Below are 12762 nucleotides of genomic sequence, written 5' to 3'. Positions count from 1 at the left end.
TTCATTGCAGGGATCTAAAGGGATAAGACAATGGCTGATAAATTGATGTACATGATACACAAAGTCACACCTCCTATAGATTTTAAAAAGTGGATGAAACGTTTGGACACTTAACCCAGGACGGAATTAATACCATAAAAAAACCTAGTTTTTACCACTTTTACGGTAAAATTTTACCAGCCTATACGATTTAAAAGGTGGTAAAATTTTACCGTAATCGTGGTAAAAACACTTTTAGTGGTACTTTCTCACGCTTTTTACCATCGATTTTTACCACAATTATCGGTAAAATTTTACCAGATTTCCGGTAAAATATTACCATTTTAGGACGCAAATTTATACCAGATTTTGACCAATTTTTACCACTTTTTTGGTAAAATTTACCAGAAATTTGCGGTAAATTTTACCAAAAAAGTGGTAAAACTGTTCAACACCTGGTAATATTTTTGCCCTAAACTGGTAAAATTTTACCAGAAATAGGGTAAATATGGTAAAAATTTACCAATAATTGTGGTAAAAACGGGTGGTAAAAATCACGAGAAAGTGGTAAAAAACGACCTTAATTATAGAAAAACCTCGCTTGTACACAAAACGCAAAAATAAAAAAAAAATTGTTTTCATTATTAACTTTATTGATTGAAACACTTAAACATATTTTTTTACATAATGATTTACATAGGTACGATAGCGCGATACTATATAGGTATATATTCACAGAAATTTTCTTAATTAGTCTATAATTCTAGACGTGGTTTAAATTTGACCAAATATTACATAGTTTTACAGATAATATAACTGCATGTTTAATCGGTTTAAGCTGAGAAATTAACACAAATATACATAGGTTTTAATTGCTGAGATCTGGATTCTAATTGTACTTTATACTAGAACATTTTTATACAAGAAAAATATATTACGAAGTTACTTTCCATTATTAAATTTTCAAAAATTTTGCTATATAGGAATAGCGGTTTCAAATATAATATTATATGAATATTTTCATCGTCAGAACAAAACTGTCAAACTGTCATATAGATTAATGTACGTACAAATTAAAGGTGGTTAAACATATTTTTGACTCAAGATATCTTGATATATATCACTTTTTTATCACAAATAGTTTATATATGATCTGACTGGAAGGACTATTATACATCAGCTTACTTTTGTCCTTCTTTTCTTTGTTTTTGCCTCTTGTGAAAGAAGACGCGGCAGTCTGGGCACATATAGGTGCATTCGATGAGTCTCGTGTTCAATGGCAGCTCGCTTCGGGGACTGCGTCCATGGGCGCAGGTCTTGATTTTCCCCGGTGTTGCACTTCTTTTGCGCCTACTCAGTTTTGATGCTGGCGTGATTGTAGGAGGGGGTGGTTCAAACATCTCCTGCTCATCATCTGACACCCCATACACTGAAATTAAAATATTTTTTAAAATTACTTTTTTTTACAAAAAAATACTTCAATTTTACAATAGTTTTTTTTTCTAGCCTAACCTAACCTAGTGTATTAATAGAAAGAGTAATATTTCTAGTTTTAACCTAGCCTAGCCTAGCCTAGCCTAGCCTAGCCTATTCTAACCTAACCTAACCTAACCTAACCTAACCTAACCTAACCTAACCTAACCTAACCTAACCTAACCTAACCTAACCTAACCTAACCTAACCTAGTGTAATAATACAATGTAGTACAGAAATGTTTCACTATATGCTTTGGGCACAGTCGCTAGTATAAATATTGTACTATACCTGGGCTTTTTGGTCCTGGATTCTTTATGTTCTCATAAATTATATCAAAATCCGGTTGGTCTTTCATCCTGAAATTAAACAATCTATACTACAAAGTAAAACGATTTTTGTTTGTATGTAGCGAAGGATCTTGTTAACCGCTGAACCGATCGGGTTCTTCTCATAGGTACCGGCAAGGGAAGGGAGTGGCAAAAGAAACTTTAAGGATATACTTCATATTAGAGGGTTTAGCGTACAGAAAAATCATTTACAACACAGTCGCCAGGATAAAGTAGTAAAAACAATTTTTTAAAAATCTTACTTTGCTGGTGTTTCCATAACAGTGACTTCCTTAACCTCGTTCTCATCCGAATTTTCTGGAGAGCCAGCTGCAGCTGTTTTGTTCCTGAATTAAACAATATATATATAATAATCTATTTAAATTAAGTAGTTAACTTTTTGGTTCCACATTTACCCCTTCCACCTTACCCAGCTAGAGGCGTACTTGCTAGTACTCGCTTTTAATAAATAAAGGAACACGTTGAATTTGTCTTTACAGAAAAATCATTTACAACACTGTCGCCCGGATAAAGTATGAAAAAATAATATTAAAAGAAATATCTTACTTTGCTTCTCCTTCCATAACAGAGGCTTGTCCGACCTTCTGGTCATCCTTTTGTGCCGCCGGACATTTCTCGGATTGCTCCCTGAATTAAGCAATCATATTATTATTAAATAGTAAACTTTTTATGGTCCACATTTACCACTCCCACCTTACCCCTAGAGGCATACTTGCTATAGTTTTGTAATATATAAAGGTGAATTTGTCTGTACCGAAAAATCATTTACAACACAGTCGCCCGGATAAAGTATGAAAAAAGATTATTAAAAGAAACTAGTGGCTACGCCCCTAGAAACCTCTAGGGGCACTTAAGGTTGGAAGGGGAAAAATCAACATCTTCCCATTTTCAATTTCAGTTTCAGAAGAGTAAAAATATTTTTTGGGGGAGGGGGTGAAGACACCCTGCACAAAAATAGTTTAAAACCTTTCCAGGACCTATAAGAAGCTTCACTTTAAAGGAGAACAATATCGGTTTAGCGGTTATCCTTCGGGACAGACAAAAAACGCTTACTACTTTATATAATAGGATATCTTACTTTGCTTCTCCTTCCATAACAGAGGCTTGTCCGACCTTCTGATCATCATTTTGTGCCGCCGGACATTTCTCGGATTGCTCCCTGAATTAAGCAATCATATTATTATTAAATAGTAAACTTTTTATGGTCCACATTTACCACTCCCACCTTACCCCTAGAGGCATACTTGCTATAGTTTTGTAATATATAAAGGTGAATTTGTCTGTACCGAAAAATCATTTACAACACAGTCGCCCGGATAAAGTATGAAAAAAGATTATTAAAAGAAACTAGTGGCTACGCCCCTAGAAACCTCTAGGGGCACTTAAGGTTGGAAGGGGAAAAATCTACATCTTCCCATTTTCAATTTCAGTTTCAGAAGAGTAAAAATATTTTTTGGGGGAGGGGGTGAAGACACCCTGCACAAAAATAGTTTAAAACCTTTCTAGGACCTATAAGAAGCTTCACTTTAAAGGAGAACAATATCGGTTTAGCGGTTATCCTTTGGGACAGACAAAAAACGCTTACTACTTTATATAACAGGATATCTTACTTTGCTTCTCCTTCCATAACAGAGGCTTGTCCGACCTTCTGGTCATCCTTTTGTGCCGCCGGACATTTCTCGGATTGCTCCCTGAATTAAGCAATCATATTATTATTAAATAGTAAACTTTTTATGGTCCACATTTACCACTCCCACCTTACCCCTAGAGGCATACTTCCTATAGTTTTGTAATATATAAAGGTGAATTTGTCTGTACCGAAAAATCATTTACAACACAGTCGCCCGGATAAAGTATGAAAAAAGATTATTAAAAGAAACTAGTGGCTACGCCCCTAGAAACCTCTAGGGGCACTTAAGGTTGGAAGGGGAAAAATCAACATCTTCCCATTTTCAATTTCAGTTTCAGAAGAGTAAAAATATTTTTTGGGGAAGGGGGTGAAGACACCCTGCACAAAAATAGTTTAAAACCTTTCTAGGACCTATAAGAAGCTTCACTTTAAAGGAGAACAATATCGGTTTAGCGGTTATCCTTTGGGACAGACAAAAAACGCTTACTACTTTATATAACAGGATATCTTACTTTGCTTCTCCTTCCATAACAGAGGCTTGTCCGACCTTCTGGTCATCCTTTTGTGCCGCCGGACATTTCTCGGATTGCTCCCTGAATTAAGCAATCATATTATTATTAAATAGTAAACTTTTTATGGTCCACATTTACCACTCCCACCTTACCCCTAGAGGCATACTTCCTATAGTTTTGTAATATATAAAGGTGAATTTGTCTGTACCGAAAAATCATTTACAACACAGTCGCCCGGATAAAGTATGAAAAAAGATTATTAAAAGAAACTAGTGGCTACGCCCCTAGAAACCTCTAGGGGCACTTAAGGTTGGAAGGGGAAAAATCAACATCTTCCCATTTTCAATTTCAGTTTCAGAAGAGTAAAAATATTTTTTGGGGGAGGGGGTGAAGACACCCTGCACAAAAATAGTTTAAAACCTTTCCAGGACCTATAAGAAGCTTCACTTTAAAGGAGAACAATATCGGTTTAGCGGTTATCCTTCGGGACAGACAAAAAACGCTTACTACTTTATATAATAGGATATCTTACTTTGCTTCTCCTTCCATAACAGAGGCTTGTCCGACCTTCTGATCATCATTTTGTGCCGCCGGACATTTCTCGGATTGCTCCCTGAATTAAGCAATCATATTATTATTAAATAGTAAACTTTTTATGGTCCACATTTACCACTCCCACCTTACCCCTAGAGGCATACTTGCTATAGTTTTGTAATATATAAAGGTGAATTTGTCTGTACCGAAAAATCATTTACAACACAGTCGCCCGGATAAAGTATGAAAAAAGATTATTAAAAGAAACTAGTGGCTACGCCCCTAGAAACCTCTAGGGGCACTTAAGGTTGGAAGGGGAAAAATCTACATCTTCCCATTTTCAATTTCAGTTTCAGAAGAGTAAAAATATTTTTTGGGGGAGGGGGTGAAGACACCCTGCACAAAAATAGTTTAAAACCTTTCTAGGACCTATAAGAAGCTTCACTTTAAAGGAGAACAATATCGGTTTAGCGGTTATCCTTTGGGACAGACAAAAAACGCTTACTACTTTATATAACAGGATATCTTACTTTGCTTCTCCTTCCATAACAGAGGCTTGTCCGACCTTCTGGTCATCCTTTTGTGCCGCCGGACATTTCTCGGATTGCTCCCTGAATTAAGCAATCATATTATTATTAAATAGTAAACTTTTTATGGTCCACATTTACCACTCCCACCTTACCCCTAGAGGCATACTTCCTATAGTTTTGTAATATATAAAGGTGAATTTGTCTGTACCGAAAAATCATTTACAACACAGTCGCCCGGATAAAGTATGAAAAAAGATTATTAAAAGAAACTAGTGGCTACGCCCCTAGAAACCTCTAGGGGCACTTAAGGTTGGAAGGGGAAAAATCAACATCTTCCCATTTTCAATTTCAGTTTCAGAAGAGTAAAAATATTTTTTGGGGAAGGGGGTGAAGACACCCTGCACAAAAATAGTTTAAAACCTTTCTAGGACCTATAAGAAGCTTCACTTTAAAGGAGAACAATATCGGTTTAGCGGTTATCCTTTGGGACAGACAAAAAACGCTTACTACTTTATATAACAGGATATCTTACTTTGCTTCTCCTTCCATAACAGAGGCTTGTCCGACCTTCTGGTCATCCTTTTGTGCCGCCGGACATTTCTCGGATTGCTCCCTGAATTAAGCAATCATATTATTATTAAATAGTAAACTTTTTATGGTCCACATTTACCACTCCCACCTTACCCCTAGAGGCATACTTCCTATAGTTTTGTAATATATAAAGGTGAATTTGTCTGTACCGAAAAATCATTTACAACACAGTCGCCCGGATAAAGTATGAAAAAAGATTATTAAAAGAAACTAGTGGCTACGCCCCTAGAAACCTCTAGGGGCACTTAAGGTTGGAAGGGGAAAAATCAACATCTTCCCATTTTCAATTTCAGTTTCAGAAGAGTAAAAATATTTTTTGGGGAAGGGGGTGAAGACACCCTGCACAAAAATAGTTTAAAACCTTTCCAGGACCTATAAGAAGCTTCACTTTAAAGGAGAACAATATCGGTTTAGCGGTTATCCTTCGGGACAAACAAAAAACGCTTACTACTTTATATAATAGGATATCTTACTTTGCTTCTCCTTCCATAACAGAGGCTTGTCCGACCTTCTGGTCATCCTTTTGTGCCGCCGGACATCTCTTGGATTGCTCCCTGAATTAAGCAATCATATTATAATTAAATAGTAAACTTTTTTTTTGGTCCACATTTACCCCTCCCACCTTACCCCTAGAGGCATACTTGCTAGTTTTGTAATATATAAAGGTGAATTTGTCTGTACCGAAAAATCATTTACAACACAGTCGCCCGGATTAAATACCAAAAAAAGAAGTGAAAAAAATTTCTTACTTTGTTTGTGTTTCCAAACAAGCGATCTCCTCTTCCAAAGAAGCAATTTTTTGCTTTGCTGCCCTAAGGTCTTGTTTTATTTTCTGCATTGTCTCCCATCCATCGTCGTCCCTGAAAAATAAAAAAAAATAATACTAAAGTAACAGGATGTCCGTGTTTATGTACCGAAGGATCTCGATAACCACTGAACAGATCGGGTTCTTCTCATAGGTACCGGCAAGGGAAGGGAGTGGCAAAAGAAACTTTAAGAGATATACTTCATATTAGAGGGTTTAGCGTAGCTGCTAATTTGAAATATCAGGGGTGTATATCCTATATGGGATCCCCTGTTCAGGTGGTGGGGGGAAAATAACTAAAATATGTGTGGTAGGACCAAAAATTTTAGTTCTTTCAATATTTCTCCATTTCCGTCCCTACTTGGTGAGATAAAAATAGGTGGGAAAAAAATACAAAATTTTGTACCACGGGAACAAAATAAATCTTGTGCGTAATGTACACCCCTGAATGAAACTATAATTATTCGCCATAACAATAATGTTTATCCTACTCTTTTCAATCCGGCTACTACCACCTTCCGAACAGAAATAGAATGGTAACAAAAATAAATAAACTTACGTAGTGCAATCCAAAGTTAGGTTCAAATCTTCTGTATCAGACGATTTAGGAGGGGTATCAGGCAGGTCATCCAGCTTAGCAGGCAGCTCAGGCTCAGACACACTCATTTCGTTCTTCTGTTTTTCGCTATCACTGAAATATATAAATATATATTATATATCCCAGGTAATCGGACCTTTGCCCAAAGAAGTAATTACCAAAAAATATGTAATATGTATTTATGTAATTATGTTGTGATGGATTGTCGAATCCGATTCGATGAATGGTTACCAAAATATAGCTAGGGACGGACGGACGGACAGACAGACAGACAGACATCATTCTACTTCGTTTTATACATATTAAAATATTACTCACCCACTTGTGGTTTCCGGCTTCTGTTCTTCGTGCTGTTCGTCTCTCTCTAAGTCGGCTGCTGCTGTGGCTGTCATGTCGGACATTCTATATTAAATTTGAAAAGAAACAAATTATCACTGGTATTAAATTTTCATTAATAAATGTCCAAAAAACTGACGTAGGGAATTTTAATATAATAGGGTGGCCAGCAAGATCACATATTGGTATATCTTATATTGTAAACAAGTATATAGACAAATTTAACATTTACAAAAAGTTTATACAAATTTGAAACGTTCTCTTTTTTAATTACAGCACATAAACATTACGCATTTTACCATGGAAATCTACCACCGTATTAATTAAAACATTCCCTACGATAACTGTCATATATATAATATTTTTATACAAAATTAAACAAATATATAAAATTAACAAAAGCTAGTTCTGAATACTTTTTTTCCTTAGTTTAGGGGGTAAACTACAACTGCTATATACTGAATTACAAAAAATCGCGACAGATTATACAACAAAAAATTTTCAGTTTAAGCTCTTAACTTTAAGCTCATTAAACTTAATTGGTGGAAAGGGGTAGTTTCACAAAATGCATTTGAACTTAATTTTGTGAATTGCATATTTTTCTTTGTTAAGATGGTAAAAGTACGTGGTAGAAAATTTAACTTTCTTCAAATTTATGCCATATAAATAGAGTTTAAACACATTTAAACAGGTTCAAATATACGGTTCACTAAATTAACTTCAAATGCATTTTGGGAAAAGACTCCTTTCTAGATATTATAAAAAAAAATTGAAGATGAAACTTATGAAATCAAAAAAAATTACATATAAATATATATATACGTAAAGTCCTGGAATTATTGGGATTGACTGCGACCTATAATCAGGTCTTCGTCTTGTTCTTCGTCTTGTTCTTCGTCTTGTTCTTCGTCTTGTTCTTCGTCTTGTTCTTCGTTTTCAGACGAAAGTTCCGACGGATAATACTTGTCTCCATTCTGCCAGGGATGTATATTCTACATGGATCGGATGTATAATATTTTTTCCAAGTCTGCTCAGGGATGTATATTATATTTCATTAAATATAAATAGATGGAGGTAAGAAAAAAAGGTAATAATTAAGAAAACTGAAAACATTTGTAAATTTTAAAAAATTCTTTCTGTCTTTGCAGTGGTGGAAAGTTTGGTGGTTGTTCATCATCTTGCATTGGGACTGTATCATCAAGATTTCCCACATTTTGGCCCTCATCGTCTGTTTCAGAAATAATTATCTTCTTCGACTTTTTCGAGCCCTTTCCATGCTTCTTCCTTTTGGAGCTTGTGATGTTTTTAAATACATTTACTTTGGGTTTATTATTGGACTGGCTGTTGACAATTGGATCTTCATATAACCTACGTGGCTTTACTGGGTGCTTTACTGGTTCTGGAGTTACTGCTGGATTCTCCGCGGGTGGTATGCGTAAGTCATTCCCAATCTGATCATCATTTGAATTCATTTCAACGTCGTCGCCTCCGTCATCAATTACAAGCTCCTCACCATTGTTGCTTTCTTCATCAGCAATGTTTTCCATACCATTTTCTTCAACAGCATTGCCTTCAGCTTCATTGTCTTCACCATCAGTGGATACATCAGCAGTGGAATCATCAGCAGTGGAATCATCAGCAGTGCAATCATCAGCAGTGGATTCATCAGCAGCATTCATCTTTCTATTTTTTGAAATTCTAGTTGCTTTCTCACTGGCATTGTGAATCTTTGTCTGTTCTTCACTCATTTCTGGTTTCAAATTGGTTGTGGCGTACGAATAATACATTACAGCTCTTTGTATAACCTTCTTATTACTATGGACTGTCTTGAAAAATTGCTTGGGGTTCTTTGCCATGTCTGCATAATTTTTGATCTGAAATGAATTTCTCGACCCGTCATTGTTTATTCTCAAGTAAATCGGGTTCTTTCCTTGAACTTCGTGGGGTAAGCAACCCATTGAGTGGGCACCTAACATGTGGTAAAATTTCTTGTCTTCGGCTGTAACACCTGGTGTTGAAGTTGTGATTGTCTTCGGTTTAACACGCCGCTTAATTCTTTGTATCTCTGCAGGGGCCAGATAAAATTCACACATCTGTAAGGCTGATCGTTTCTGTGCCTTTTCCTTCTTGTCTTTCTTGTCTTTCTTGTCTTTCTTGTCTTTCTTGCCTTTCTTATTGCTTGTCTCCTTCCTTGGCTTGATTTCAAAAACCGGTTCATACTTGTAGTTTGGGGTTGACAATGCGCGTTCTTGTTTTCGCGTTACCATCCCTCGAAATAGCCTCCAGCAGACAGGATCCTCATTAGCAAGCATATAATCTTCGGCCCTCTTCTTATTTTCACAAAAACCAGTCGCGTCCTCTTTAAAAGTGTGTTCGAAATTGCGCAAGAACCTAGATAAAAAAAGGGTTTATATCAAAACAGTCTCAATATATAACATATAACATATATCAAGAAAAGATGAACTAAAAGTCTTGCCACATAAAAAAATACATGGTACAAAATTGAAATTCTTTGAAACATATGCCATAGAAATGTAGTTTAACAATTTAACAAGAATACAATATGCAGTTAACATTTCGTGAAACTACTTTTTTAACTAAAGAACATTGAAATGCATTTTGTAAAACTACCACTTTCACATTTAATAGACGCGGAATAGATGCGATAAATAATTGAATTACCTACAAGCTTGTATGTGGTTCCTCACTAGAAAAAGGTCGCTTGCAGACACATAGGTTCCTGTTCTCCACAAATTTGGTGGGATAGCTTCATGTAGGTACGTCTCGTTAAGCACTAACTTACAATGATCCAAGAAACGTTCCACTGAAATAATAATGAAATTTTCAATTAACTCTGCATAGGTACATGTTTATTATTGTACCAGGGGTGTATATTCTGCACAAGATTTATTTTCACAAATAAAATATATATATAAAAAGATTATTGTACATGGTCACCTGCTAGCAAGAATAGGAATGCCCCTTTTATTCGGTTTATTTCCCTTGCCCCCACCTCCCTTCTCCCTGTTTTAAACGTTTTCTCATCATGTCAAATTTACAAAATAATATTTACTTACCAGTTTCGTCATCAATAACTTCCGGAGCAGTCCAAAAGGCAGCTGTGATGCGGGCGTCAAAGGTGAACTGCTCGAACACGACATACAAAAAGGTTATGATGTCTCGGCATACTTTCAGTAAGGTTTGCCAGCCTATATCCACTTTCCGTGAGTCTTCGAAATTTTCGATGAAAAAGATAATTTCTTCTCTTCTCATATAACCATCTTTTTCCAAGGGGTCATGGTTCTTTATTCTTTCTCTGTAAAAATCTGGTGAGAAAATCTGGTCCACGACAACATCCTGATTCTCACTAGGCCCTTTATTCGCCTCCTCCTCATCAAGCTCATCCACATTGGTCAGTCTTCTTAGATCAGTCACCAAGGTTTCCACAATTTGGCCGGTTTTCTTCATTTCTGTTTTCAGGGTTTTAGTATTTTCAGCCATATCTCTTGATACACTGTCTTGCAGGTCTTTGATTTCATTCTTCACTAACTCATGGTTTGTGGACGTTTTGTTTACCAAGTTTCTGATGGACGCATTAATGGGCTCTAGTTGATTTTTCATTTGTGAGGTCAAGAAAGTACGTAGCTGCTGAAATTGGTTCTGAATTTGGTTCATAACGGCCCCGGTGAACAAATCCTTAAAATGAAACTTATTAAACCACATATTTTCAAGTCTTGGTATTTTAAAAACTACGTGGTAGAAAAGAAGACTATCCACAAACAAGAGCAAGTGATCCTAAGCATCTTCCATCATTTTTGGACTTTGACAAACAAAAAAACTTGGTAAAATTTGACCAACTTTTTGGTAAAAATTGACAAGGTAAATTTTTAGGCTAAGTCCAGATTTTTGGACTTTGACCAAAAAATCAACTTGGTAAAATTTGACCAACTTGTTTGTAAAAATTTACAAGGTAAATTTTTATTGGTCAATGTTTACCAAAAATTTAGTCAAATCTTACAAGTTATTTTTTCCAGGCTAAGTCGATATATATCCTAAATAATTGTAATTTGTATCCTCTGGATGACAAAATGAAATAAAAATAATACCTCGCTTTCTTCCATCTCACCAGAAGGGCCAGATGATCCCTGGGGTCGTGATGACTGGGACTGGGATCGTGATGATGTTGCAGGAGGAACTACAACTCTCGCGGTCCGTTGACTCGCGGAGTGGTGCCGTGCCCGTGGAGATGGAGGTGGGGTAATATTTATTGGCCTCATTGGAGATGTTGTGGTTCTATTTGTGTTCTAAAAATAATATAGATAATTATTGTAAAGCATTACTTACCGAGGATTATAGTTTTAAACAACACCGGCATTATCCTAATTTTTTTCTTCTATTTTTTAAAACTTTACCCTCCCCCCCCCCCCCTCTCCCGACAAAATGACTGTGTTAGGTTAGGCTAGGTTAAGTTATATGGTTAGAGGGACCCAATTTGTTCAACGGTTAACGAGATTTGTTGGTACAAACCCACAAACAGACATCATGTTAGTAAGTTTAGTTTAACAACAAAACACCAACAAACCAAAAACCGATAACAATAAAACTTAAAACCCTACCTTTGCTGTTGTACCTTTGCCACCTCCAGTAGATTTGTTGCTTCCAGTTTTGGCACTTGGAGCTTTGGCACTGACACCTCTGGCACTTCCATTAGGTTTGCCACCTCCAGTAGGCTTGTTGTTCTAAAACAAGAAATAATTGTTGTATTTACAATGCATAAAAAGATATTAGATAGCAGTGGCTACGCCCCTAGAATTTTAATTACTAATATCAAATGTTAAACACACTGTGGAAAATTAATAAATAATTATACTTGGTCAATAATCTTTTGTGGTCTGTTAAGCATGAACCGATAAGGTTTTCCTTTCGATCCGGTAACATGCGAATTTATAAGTTTTTTGAGCGAAGGGTAGCAGCAATTTGTACAATAGTAAATTAGGCCTTAAATATAATTTTTACCTTTACAGAACTAGCACTCTTTCCAGTCCTCGTCATTTTGGGATCTAGCTTGATCAATTGCCAGTCGAAATTACGCTGTTGGATCCAGGTCGTTGGCATGGGCAATTTGCATAGTTTTAAATCTGAAATGTGTAGACAGAAATTAAAATTTTATGTAAAATTAAATTAAATTGCAAACATGTACTCTTTCAAATTACAGACTAGACTTATAACACTTTAACTTCATACCCATCGATGGCCAAAAAGGTAGGGTTTTGCTAAATTTAGTTGAAATGCCTTTTTTAAAATTAGCTATAAAAAATAATTTTAATGAAAAAAATATTTTAAAGTACATTTCACATAAATTCCAAATAAAGAGGGAAGGGCCTTCAGTTGAATTTTACAACATTTTACATACATATTATAACA

At 35.8% G+C, this 12762-nt stretch overlaps 4 protein-coding genes across 4 annotated transcripts in view; 1 reads left to right on the top strand and 3 right to left on the bottom strand.

Moving 5' to 3' along the window:
- LOC145326582 (sushi, von Willebrand factor type A, EGF and pentraxin domain-containing protein 1-like) overlaps positions 1–12762 on the top strand; it is a 139881-nt gene that overhangs the window by 7413 nt on the left and 119706 nt on the right. The gene's annotated exons all lie outside the window — the stretch shown is intronic.
- Positions 119–2441, bottom strand: LOC145326774 (uncharacterized). Its single transcript, XM_080170183.1, has 3 exons — positions 2045–2441; positions 1744–1811; positions 119–1408 (listed from the first exon to the last, which is right to left on the bottom strand). Exons 1-3 carry the CDS (start codon positions 2059–2061, stop codon positions 1161–1163), a joined length of 333 nt encoding a protein of 110 aa, XP_080026309.1. The 5' UTR covers positions 2062–2441; the 3' UTR covers positions 119–1160.
- LOC145326773 (uncharacterized) lies at positions 4320–8456 on the bottom strand. Its single transcript, XM_080170182.1, has 4 exons — positions 7321–8456; positions 6964–7095; positions 6349–6459; positions 4320–6153 (listed from the first exon to the last, which is right to left on the bottom strand). The coding sequence occupies exons 1-4, from the start codon at positions 7401–7403 to the stop codon at positions 6069–6071; spliced, it is 411 nt and encodes a 136-aa protein (XP_080026308.1). The 5' UTR covers positions 7404–8456; the 3' UTR covers positions 4320–6068.
- Positions 10375–12762, bottom strand: LOC145326770 (uncharacterized). Its single transcript, XM_080170178.1, has 2 exons — positions 11445–12762; positions 10375–11034 (listed from the first exon to the last, which is right to left on the bottom strand). The coding sequence occupies exons 1-2, from the start codon at positions 11613–11615 to the stop codon at positions 10408–10410; spliced, it is 798 nt and encodes a 265-aa protein (XP_080026304.1). The 5' UTR covers positions 11616–12762; the 3' UTR covers positions 10375–10407.

The sequence above is a fragment of the Acartia tonsa genome, chromosome 8 (assembly GCF_053477335.1).
Source record: "Acartia tonsa isolate MP-2025a chromosome 8, ASM5347733v1, whole genome shotgun sequence".
NCBI classification, from domain to species: domain Eukaryota; kingdom Metazoa; phylum Arthropoda; class Copepoda; order Calanoida; family Acartiidae; genus Acartia; species Acartia tonsa.
The sequence above is the reverse complement of the archived record's forward strand: the minus strand, read 5'-3'. Positions and strand labels throughout refer to the sequence as shown.

What these genes read in the sequence shown, in the direction of transcription:
- LOC145326774 (XM_080170183.1), bottom strand. An exon ending in TCCAGGACCAAAAAGCCCAG is followed by an intron (nt 1,409 to 1,743) that starts GTATAGTACAAT and finishes TTTTAATTTCAG; the next exon opens with TGTATGGGGTGTCAGATGAT.
- LOC145326773 (XM_080170182.1), bottom strand. Translation starts at nt 7,403, where the DNA reads ATGTCCGACATGACAGCCACAGCAGCAGCCGACTTAGAGAGAGACGAA. An exon ending in AAGCCGGAAACCACAAGTGG is followed by an intron (nt 7,096 to 7,320) that starts GTGAGTAATATT and finishes TATATATTTCAG; the next exon opens with TGATAGCGAAAAACAGAAGA. An exon ending in TGTTTGGAAACACAAACAAA is followed by an intron (nt 6,154 to 6,348) that starts GTAAGAAATTTT and finishes TGCTTAATTCAG; the next exon opens with GGAGCAATCCAAGAGATGTC.
- LOC145326770 (XM_080170178.1), bottom strand. Translation starts at nt 11,615, where the DNA reads ATGAGGCCAATAAATATTACCCCACCTCCATCTCCACGGGCACGGCAC. An exon ending in GTGAGATGGAAGAAAGCGAG is followed by an intron (nt 11,035 to 11,444) that starts GTATTATTTTTA and finishes TTTCATTTTAAG; the next exon opens with GATTTGTTCACCGGGGCCGT.